The 11,303-nt window shown below is 41.1% G+C and overlaps 2 protein-coding genes across 2 annotated transcripts; one reads left to right on the forward strand and one right to left on the reverse strand.

The window, feature by feature from the left end:
* Positions 1–410: 410 nt before the first annotated feature.
* LOC134671549 (uncharacterized) lies at positions 411–2,133 on the reverse strand. The gene is made up of 4 exons (XM_063529409.1): positions 2,067–2,133; positions 1,893–2,023; positions 789–939; positions 411–670 (listed from the first exon to the last, which is right to left on the reverse strand). Exons 1-4 carry the CDS (start codon positions 2,131–2,133, stop codon positions 546–548), a joined length of 474 nt encoding a protein of 157 aa, XP_063385479.1. The 3' UTR covers positions 411–545.
* Positions 2,134–7,202: 5,069 nt separating this feature from the next.
* LOC134671055 (uncharacterized) lies at positions 7,203–10,981 on the forward strand. Its single transcript, XM_063528840.1, has 4 exons — positions 7,203–7,413; positions 8,597–8,773; positions 9,279–9,438; positions 10,306–10,981. Exons 1-4 carry the CDS (start codon positions 7,333–7,335, stop codon positions 10,440–10,442), a joined length of 555 nt encoding a protein of 184 aa, XP_063384910.1. The 5' UTR covers positions 7,203–7,332; the 3' UTR covers positions 10,443–10,981.
* The last annotated feature ends 322 nt before the right edge of the window (positions 10,982–11,303 follow it).

The raw sequence follows: 11,303 nt of genomic DNA on the forward strand, positions 1-11,303 counted from the left end.
CCGCACATACTCTATATAGGTTTATGTTTACTTTGTAATTGAAAAGTCTGTACAGAGTTAACTTGGTCCAACTTTAAAACAGTGTTGTAAAACAGCAATAGGAATAGAAGAAAAGGCGATTTTCCGGGCGGCGAGCACTGCGGGCAGGCGTGCGCGCGCGCTCATTGTCTTAGTTAATGGGAGAGTGCCGGGTTGCGCAGGTTCAAAATTATGTAATTTTATGTTCGTATCACGCCTCTATTTGGCACGCAGTTTGGCGGCTACCTACTCCTGGTACTATATGTGGTTGTCATAAGGCTTTATTGTAGTATGTTAAGAACGATGCAATGTCAATGTGCTGATGATGGTGTGGTCACTTAAACTGTCAAAATCAATAAATTGTACACATTTTTTTACAAAGAGCTTATATTATTATACCGACTTATACTACCCCCACGATTCAATTTCTCCTTCAATCTATAAATACATAGTCTCGTTTGACTATTGACTGAAATAACTGACTCCACTAGCTTTGATGATTCCCAACGAATTTGAATCTTCAGTCACTACACGTAGAGATTCTTTTCGATTGCGACAGGCCTCATGAGCCGCTTGCCCGAGTCCCACTGGATTTCATCCAGCAGCTCCTCCCGCCGACTTCGAACCACCACTGCCAAGTAGAGCAGTAACACTGAAAAAAAAGATATAATTATTAGGTAATTTAACAGTATCTACTTACCAGAAAAAAATATGCGCCGAGAAATACAGGTACTTAGGGGACATAGGAGGATAGTCAAGTGGATACTTACTGGAATAAAGAGAATAGATAGAGGTGACGTAGCTGTCGCGGACGTCGCCGCTGATGTACATGAGGACCGTCCCCGCGCTGGAGAGGAGGAGCAGGCCGCCGCAGACGGTCCACGTGAGGAGCAGCCACGGTTGCATGAGGCTGGGACGCTTCTGGAAACAGAATGTTCAAACTATTAACTAAGAAGTAAAATTGTCTAAAAGTGTGACGCGTTTATACGTACGTAGTGTGATTTGAAATATATCTCTCATTTAGTTGGAATTAATCATAAATGTATTAGGTTAGATGGGGTCAGACAAACACTTGTAGGGAATCCTCATACTATATCACTCTTGCCCTGAGCAAAATAAACTATGTTTCTTTTACCCGAATACCTTACTCATTATTGTACTCCTCAATAAAACAAAACAATGGGCGGGTCCCATAGCCCAAAAAAAGCTACTGAGGCATGAGAGCACCATACTGCATGGCGAGCATTTTGAATTGCTGCCATTGGCGGCGTCGTAGCAGAGTTACCCCTGCTATGTCATGTTTAGTTTGTCGTAGAGGTATTCATATTTTTATTTGATGATGATTGATGTATTTAGTGTGTCAACACCTAACCTAAGACATGGTGTAAACTTACTTGGAACAGTCAGCAGAGCATGGCGCAGCCAGTGATGAGCTGCAGTGCAGACGTGAGGGCGGCGACGCTGTAGAACAGCATGGTGGCCGGCGGCAGCGGCAGCAGCAGCGCCGGCACCGCGAACAGCGTCGCTGACACAGAGGTAGTGCTGTAGACTCACTTGGAACAGTCAGCAGAGCATGGCGCAGCCAGTGATGAGCTGCAGTGCAGACGTGAGGGCGGCGACGCTGTAGAACAGCATGGTGACCGGCGGCAGCGGCAGCAGCAGCGCCGGCACCGCGAACAGCGTCGCTGACACAGAGGTAGTGCTATAGACTCACTTGGAACAGTCAGCAGAGCATGGCGCAGCCAGTGATGAGCTGCAGTGCAGACGTGAGGGCGGCGACGCTGTAGAACAGCATGGTGGCCGGCGGCAGCGGCAGCAGCAGCGCCGGCACCGCGAACAGCGTCGCTGACACAGAAGTAGTGCTATAGACTCACTTGGAACAGTCCGCAGAGCATGGCGCAGCCAGTGATGAACTGCAGTGCAGACGTGAGGGCAGCGACGCTGTAGAACAGCATGGTGGCCGGCGGCAGCGGCAGCAGCAGCACCGGCACCGCGAACAGCGTCGCTGACACAGAGGTAGTGCTATAGGCTCACTTGGAACAGTCCGCAGAGCATGGCGCAGCCAGTGATGAGCTGCAGTGCAGACGTGAGGGCGGCGACGCTGTAGAACAGCATGGTGGCCGGCGGCAGCGGCAGCAGCAGCGCCGGCACCGCGAACAGCGTCGCTGACACAGAGGTAGTGCTATAGACTCACCTGGAACAGTCCGCAGAGCATGGCGCAGCCAGTGATGAACTGCAGTGCAGACGTGAGGGCGGCGACACAGTAGAACAGCATGGTGGCCGGCGGCAGCGGCAGCAGCAGCGCCGGCACCGCGAACAGCGTCGCACATGCAGCTGCAAACAGCTGGACAAACACAGAACACCAATGGTAGAACACGAACTCGAGTTAAAAAAAAGACTTAGGTATGTATATCGACCGGGATATGGACCGTGATTACCTTTGTATTGTTTTCGAGCTCCCGATATTTCGACGCAGTTACATGCAACTTGTTCACGGGTATTGAAGATAGCGGGTGGGTGTCAAAGTTGTGGAGATCGAAATATCGGGAGCTCGAAAACTATACAAAATGTAATCACGGTCCATATCCCAGTTGATATGAGTCCAGTGAAACTAACCATGAATCATTCAAAACGAGTTAAAAACGACAAAATATCTTAGACCAAGTGATCTTGCAAACCTATCTGCCTACTTTAAAATCGTTTAGTTAAAATAAAAATGCAAACGAACAACCAACGATACCATATTAATCATAATACATATTATACTTATTCAATGCTGCGTTTATCACATAAGACCACGGCCAATCATCTTACTCATTATAGATAATGCTCTAACTATTTATGAAAATACGTTTATTTGAAAAGATTAATAGACAAGTGGACGATAAAGGTAGGTAATTTACCTAGTAAATAGATTCATATCACTTAACATACAATTCTAAATGACCTCTAGCTACTGTTATGTGAAAGAACGTGACTGTTTATTAAATAACTTTGCCTCGTTAACTAACTCCAGGAATCCACTTTAAAATTATATAAATGTGAAAGTAATTATGTCTGTTAACTTTGCTCTCGATCGCTCGATTAGGATAACATTTTGCATGTAGAAATTGTGGAAAGGAAAGCCTGATCTTGTCTGGCTCTGAATATTTATACAATTCAACCCGCTGGACTACAGTATGCATCTCAATGCCACAAGGCAGTAGTGGCAGTACCCAATCCCCCAAATCCTAATCCAGCATGCGGAACTGCGTACAAACCTGGTTGACAAAATATCGAGGTACTCACCACGCATACAAATCCAGTAATCTTAGCGCCGACATCGAGGTTAATGCACCAAAAACAACTATTCAATCTAAACACACCCATACTCTATTCCTTTACTATAAACGTGTTTCACAGAAATCCAACTATTATTCCTCGACAGCACTCTAAATATTATCTCTTTCCTACTAAATAATTAATAAGTACAGTTAAGTGTAGGTACTAATATTTATAAATCCACTTCAAATATGCGTTATTGCAACCTTAAAAATATTTCTTAACTTCCAATATGCCTCTAATCAACACGCGCGTTCAAATTATTCTTCCAAATACATATCTATTCGTAGGCAGGCTTTCAAAGAACTTCGTTACTTTGTCTTTATCGATTCTCTATTCGTTTACTACAAATGTGTTTATCATAGTATTGTTGACAAGGGACTGGCGCCGCACAATCACTAGTTATCGTTTAAATGATTAATTTCGATGATTTCATTATCTTCGCTGGCTGGTATCTGATAAGGGCAAACACTTGAGACGTCGTTTACGGCCCTTTTTAGGGTTCCGTGCCTCAAAAGAAAAAAACGGAACTCTTCTAGGATCCATTCGTCTTTCACGGCCTATTTCCGGCGAAAGGCGACTCCATGCATCAACAATTCTTATCCGGATTATAAAATGCCCTAATGCACTGAGAGAAAAGTACAACAAAAATACACTTAGAATTACAAAAATAAACTTAATCCGGGGACAAGGAGAGTTAACTAATTCCTATTAAATTGACTTTTGTAATTTCTATTAGTTCTTGCAATTTCTATTATCTGTTTGTTGAAATTATATTTGGGATTACTGAGCTGTTTGTAGAAATAAATAAACTTTACAGAAATAGTGAAACGTCCATAATTATCACTAAAACTTCATTTTTTTCCCCAGTACAGAACTGTTTTTTAATTCCTGGTGATGATTTTTCTCTCAGTGTGTGGCTCGCAAAACCAAACTTTGTGGTATACATACATATGTAGTCTGTGACGACTGTAATCCAAAGATGGACATGTACCGCGAATAATTTATTTTTAAACATAGTAGTTACTGGACTAGATGGTCTAAAACTTTTTGTGTACCTACTGGCTTGCTAGCTAGAACTGGACTGGAGGTACCCACCCACATGTCAATATATAACAATTTTACAAATACCTGTAGATGACAGGAAAATCTATCTCTTGAAGGAATTATGCAGTTAAGCGTGAGTCGGACTTAAGAAAAAAAATGTGTGGTGTACCTACGGTACGGAACCGATGGAATGCGAGTCCGACTCGCACTTGACCGTTTTTTTCGTGGTAAACTGGTAAAAGTGCAGCTATGCGATTTTTAGGCCAGTGTTGTCTTATTTCGGAGAATTTTGATATTTTTTAGTGTTCCGTACAAAACTTTGTTCACGGAACACTTATGGGATCACTTCGGTCTTGCAAATCAGTTTTTTGTTAAGTAAGAGATTGTACGAGAAATTCTAATAATTTTACGACAATTTTACCTTTGTAATATGTGCCACGAAGACGAGCGAAGCGGAAGGGCACAGCCACGTATTTTGAAAGACTATATATGTATACACTTATTGTAGAGTTAGAAGCTTGGCTCTACATGAGATCTAATAACTTTTTGACAGTGCGAGCTTTCAGGTTTAAAATATCATGATTCAAAATCACCCTATCATAAAATATTGGAGGAGATCATGGTCGTGAACTGGACGTGTTTTGGCAGGATAGAGCCGGACCATGCTGACTCTGCACACTTGCACAGCCTTTGCAGTGACTGAGTGTGGAACTGCCACCATAAACGAAAAGTATCTCTACGAAAATATAATGTTTATTGTAGTCGTGTAGTGATGTTGAACCTTCCCGAAATAAATGTAGGGCAGGTACAATATATGTTCCTTATCGGGATTACGTCAGTAAGTCAATAGTTCTTTGGCAATCCTTACGATTCGTCATGGTTGTGAAATACCCAAGGTATTATTACTGTCGTGTGTCATATGTACTAACACTAAGATAACTGCTAATTTTACTATTTAACTAAATATTTTTAGTCACTCGCGCGAGGTAGGTCTCCATTTTCAAACAGTATCAGTATATAGGCAACAGTGCATAAGCAGTGGTTACGGCTAATATAAAATTACTTTAATACTTACTCTAGGTATCTTAATTAAGTACTTATGTCGCGATTAATAATATTAGCTACGAATGGCTCAACAGACCACAAAGCTCACTCGTTGACAACTGCAGGAAATAGAACAAATAGTCGAGTAAAAGCACTATCGTTGCTATTAAAACACTAGAAGTGCTTTTATCCACTTTTACTCAACTCTTACAGCATCGATTTGCTTCTTATACAGCGCTTACTCGATTTTTATAACACTTTTAGTCTGTATAAGTGCGCCTTTTCGCGTTGAGTAAACGCTTACAGGACTTTTACTCGACTGTTTTTACACCGTTTATAGCACCAAAAAGCGAAAATAAAAACGTGCTCTCAACTTTTATAGCACATAGATTTGCTAGTTGGGAAGTCCCGTCAACACGGACGTCGAATTGAAACCGTTCCAAACTCACATTGACATCAAAATTATATCTAACATGTATAAGAGAATTGCACGCGCTATATCTTTCTCAAATATAGGTAAAATGTTTAAGACAAATATGTTAGCGTTCGAATTAGGCCTTTACAGGTAGATAGTGTCGGCCAAAATGGCCTAATATAGGACGCGTAACACACCTTTCTTATCATGGAGATAAGGATGTTTTTTTTTATGATATAGGTACCTAGCTAGCAAACGAGCAGACAATTCGCCTGAATGGTAGGCGATTACCGTTGCCAATAGACACCCGCAACACCAGAGGGGTTGTAAGTGCGTTCCCAGCGTTTAAGATGGGAGTACGCTCTTTCCGGAATGTTTGGCCACTTTCGCCGTCACTAGCCATTTGATTAAAATATTATATTAACTGTATACTTTATCATCCTGTAATGTAGATAACGTAATCTTGCAATTGCATTTTTTTCATTCTGTTACACATGTATGAGTTCTATACCTATAATGTCTGCGTGTATTGATGAAATATTAAATAAATGAATAAGTACCTATATAGAGAAGATTATAAGATAAGACAGAAGTCAATCAATTTAAAAGTTAACAATTTAAACATTCCTATAGGTATACTTAGGTAGGAATTTTGAAAATTAATGGACGACCATAAAAGTGATAAAAACCATACATAGATTCGAAGTGTCCATAATGTCCATATCTTTTTACGTCACAGCTTATCTTTGTAGAGGCTAAGAGCTGGCTGCGAAAATGTCGCCTCATTTTATAACGATTCATGATAGTCTGGCTAGAACATTCAAAAGAATATTAGGTTTTTTTTAAGTAGATGATTTTCATTATTCAATTCATGTAAAATGCTGCCCAACCTAACTGGCTGAGTTAGTGTCAACCTGGTTTAAAACTTGTGGATTTACATTTGAAATGAATACTTTTCCCGCTTGAAGTTTATGAACATATCGAAAAATTACGACTAGAAGGTCGCTACCTAACATTTTGCATTGCTTGATTACGTTGTCCAATGTCCTTGTCACATAATACATTATACTTAACGTTATATAACAGCTATAGTGTTGAAGCACCATAAAGTCTGGAAATATGTATTACATTTGATGGTAAGGAAAGGATAGCTCGCTACGCTCATTCCCCTGCTTTCAGCAATGGGGAAGCGGAAGTACGTTAGATAGAACACAAGGATATATTTTAATATAGCGACGTTTTTGCAGCCAGCTCTCAGCCTATTGCAAATCATGGCCAAAGATATCACCTCGGCTATACACACACGTATGTAACACCTACCTATAGTTCTGCGTAACCATTTGTTTACATTCAATTTTAGTGAGTTTGTATGTTGTGCTAGCATAGCGAACTGCATTCATGTTCTCTTAGACATTGTTTTTGCTATAAATCTGTCGACTTCAATGTGAAATAGTAAAGTTACGAGTGACACGGTGAAATAAGACACGATGGGTGTACCAATGTTAAAGAACTGTTGCTTTTGCGCGAGTTTACACACGGGAATGCTCATTATAGCGTATTTGTATTCAGTAAGTGTACAACCTGCAATTCTAGTGCTTACAAATAGCAATACTGTCTTACATTAAGGCCTTTATATAGTGAAATACCTAAGATAATATGTTGTAATTTTAGGGTTATTAGAAAGACTCAAATCTCCACTGATTTGTTATCTCAAAACAAAAGAAAATCATATGATGATTTTGAGATTTATAAGTGTTATGACAATACCATAAGTGGTTTAATCACTTAATTACTCAAAAACAGTTTTAGGTTATAGAGTCAGGAATGATATGAACAGAATTTCAGTAATGTTTAAGGTTTAACTCCTATAATAAAGAAGCGTCTGAATATACAAGTGATTGCTTGTGCCGTTCAAAAATAGTCAGGCGCTATAAAACGGTCAGAGAAGTAGGATTAGTAATGAAATTAGGAAACTAATTTATTTGTTTGCCACATAGAGGTACAATAATATAGAGATGAAACGGGGGAGGGGCCAAATGACCGAACGAGATACACTTATAGAACTTTGAGTAGGAGTAGCAGAGAAAGCGGTATTATTGCTTGTCCATGTCACAGTCTCACTTTTTGTTTGTTCTCCACCATAAAATTTAGTATGGTTTATGGTGTGCAACAAATAACCCAACCGAATTACGTAGATTATTTTTGGTAGATTTTCAGGAATGTTAAAACGTGTTTTTAATATTGTCGCATTGCGTATCTCTTGTCCCTCACGGAGGCACGCGTATATATATCACTTCTATAGGATGCTACCTTCTTATGGTTTGCCAAATGTTATATTCATATTCTGACAAGGTGGTATTTTTACATTTTTAACTGAAATTCATGTCAGAGGTATGCAGGGCAACATTAACAATTGAAATTCATAACATTATTTTCTTTTGAGCCTACATCAATCTAGTACGGTTTTGTTTACAGTTAACCGAGTTGACGCAGTTTAGAGAACAAGTTAAAAGAAGTTTGAAACACATTTTAAATATGTTGCAGTTGGAAGTTGTATATAGATATAGACTGATAATAGCGATAATGTATCTTACTTTAAGTATTTTTTTTACAATACACCAATATTTATTCGAATGTGACTCTTACAGCCTGCGAAAATTAGGCCTTTTTAGGATAAATTAGCAAGGCGCTGAGACAAAGCAATTAGAAAAAAAATGTGAACGTTTCTTAAATATTTTGTTTTGTTTTCAGGTATGGGCTCTAGTAGAGCTGACAGGGTACTGTCTGATAGTGACGTTTCATCCGCTGGAGTCGGAGCGCGGCGAAGGCGGCCTGTCCACGGGCAAGTACGTCACGTTCGTGGTGTCCGCGGCCGTGACGGGAGTGCACCTGCTGTGCTCTCTGCTGCTCATACTAGCGGCGTACAAGGTACATGTAGGCTCTAGTAGAACACGGTACTGCATGGCTAATAGTAACGTTTCGTCCGCTGGAGTCGGAGCGCGGCGACAGCGGGCTGTCCACGGGCAAGTACGTCACGTTCGTGGTGTCCGCGGCCGTGACGGGAGTGCACCTGCTGTGCTCTCTGCTGCTCATACTAGCGGCGTACAGGGTACATGTAGGCTCTAGTAGAACAGGGTTCTGGCTAATAGTGACGTTGGACGAAAGATCCCTATGGGTCGAAGTGTATCCGTAAGGGCCCCCGATAACAATAAGATAAGATAAGAATAGTGACGTTTCGTCCGCTGGAGACGGCATGTGTCTAGATATAAACCGATCCTTGTTCTTGTTGAAGAGTGCAAGTTCGCCGCTGACCACCATACATTGAAACAAACACAAATGTATGTCAGTCGGCGTCAGCGCTAAGCATGCACGCTCGAAGCGTGGGTTCCTCGAATCTGGGGCCTTGGGTATTGCAAACCTAACTCGTTTACAGAAGCTGTCATACCTGACGCTGCCGTGGACGATAGTGACGGGCCTCCTGACAGCGACGTACTTCGTGCTGTGCCTGACCGGCATCAGCCTCGTGCTGCAGGACTCGGGGGAGCAGCTCGGCGTCGAGGCCGTCTTCATCTGCGTGCAGTTCGTCAGGATCTGTGAGTAGAGTACAGCTACTGTAGCGGCAGTTGATGGAGAGGCAAACTTACGTAGATAATCTAGAAATCTAGCAACGCTTTCCCGTAGTTTCGTGGTTGGTTAGAGCGGATCCTATCTCGTCGCATAATAATTGATTGTCATAATGCAATGTTACGTACACATTAGGACAATCAATTATTATGCGACCCAATATGGACCCTGGTTAGAGATTAGGAAGATTCACCTCCTCCTCCTCCACTGAAATCCACACTTTTCCAACTAGGACAGTGTATATTTTGATTTCGGAAACATTTTTAGTGACGTGTCGGTGTATGCTGTACATGTATTGACCATGTTGTCGATGTATCTAACTCATCAAGACAAGCCTTTGGTAGGATTATAATCGCTTGAGTTTGCAATCCTTGAAATGGATTTGTGAAGGCATCCGTCAGCAAATACCCAATTAAGAGGGGGCTAATAGTTAGTTGGTTAGTGCTTCTGGGCATTTTTCGCGAATCGACAACCATTTGCCATTTTGCGTGAAACAATGTAGCGTAGCGCTACTCTAACCACCCCAGCTCCTCCATGAAATAGCAATGTTTTCAGATTGCTGATTGCTTTTTTTATTTCTAGTATGCTCGGAGTCCCTAGGTATTTGATATTAGGGGGCTAACGCAGTTGTTTTTATCTTGAATTTTTACACGTTTTAACCAACGGCAAATGTCATGAACTAATTCACGCGGAAACTAGATATATTTGCGAGAACAGAGCCCTTAAAAGTTTGTTCGATATGCAAGAGCGATAGAGATGCAGATGAAAAAAAAAATGTTTTTCGTTTAGCGCGGTTATTTGTTACGATAATGCTGCTATAAGTACCTATATTCCAGGCATCTCGGTATACTGCATCATGGTGGTGCACAGCCGCCACAAGCAGATCATGGCGGAGGAGGACGAGCGCCGCTTCATGCATTCAGGGAGGATCAACAAGGGCAAGAGCGAAGACTACCCGCTCATACGAATATAGAACTACCTACCCCAAATTTATTTATTTTACCTTTATAATAATTATTGTATTCATGAATTCTTCATAGACGTTCTTGAAAAATAATGTATAATGAATTTAAAAAAAGTCCCGACATGACCGCACCGGAGCTTCTGGCGCTTACCTACTTTTCTATGACATGAAAGGGCGATGACGTGATGCTTTCCATAGAAAACGATGCGCCGGAAGCTCCGGCCCGGACACGGCCCGGTCTAACGTGAGTCATCCTTAAAGGGATCGAAACGTCGGGAATTATTTTATTAGTAAATTAAGCGCCACTTGCACCAATCACCTAACCCGGGATTAACGAGTTATACCTACCTGAAGTTACCATGGTTACCGGAACAATATGACACTGGTTTAATGATTTAACTGCTTAACCCCGGGTCAGTGGGATGGTGCAAGTGGGCCTAAATTAAGATACAAGTGCGAAAAATCAGTCAGTGATACAAAATTGATGGTTGTGTTTATTTAATAAGCTTATATTATTTGTTAGTTTAGATATATGTAATTAGGAAAAAAAAAAAGTAAGATTTTCGTCTATTGAGTTACCTAATAAATCAATAATGTTGATAATTTCAAGTATTATTATTGTTGTTAAACAACCCCACCATATTCCTACACCGCCTACCCGAGACATACGCCTACGTCTAGTTTTTAGCCACCGAAAAAAGAGAGGTGACGTTTGACTTGTATACTGTGGCATTGTAGCGGATGAACCTATTTCAATGCGATTTTTTACGTAAACGTTTTCTTGCAGTGGTGACTATGTTCGATAATCAATTAATCATTAACACTGAGTTTCTCTACGTGATCGAATCAGAAATGAGGAGATACGTAGAC

The sequence above is a fragment of the Cydia fagiglandana genome, chromosome 15 (assembly GCF_963556715.1).
Source record: "Cydia fagiglandana chromosome 15, ilCydFagi1.1, whole genome shotgun sequence".
Classification (NCBI taxonomy): Eukaryota; Metazoa; Arthropoda; class Insecta; order Lepidoptera; family Tortricidae; genus Cydia; species Cydia fagiglandana.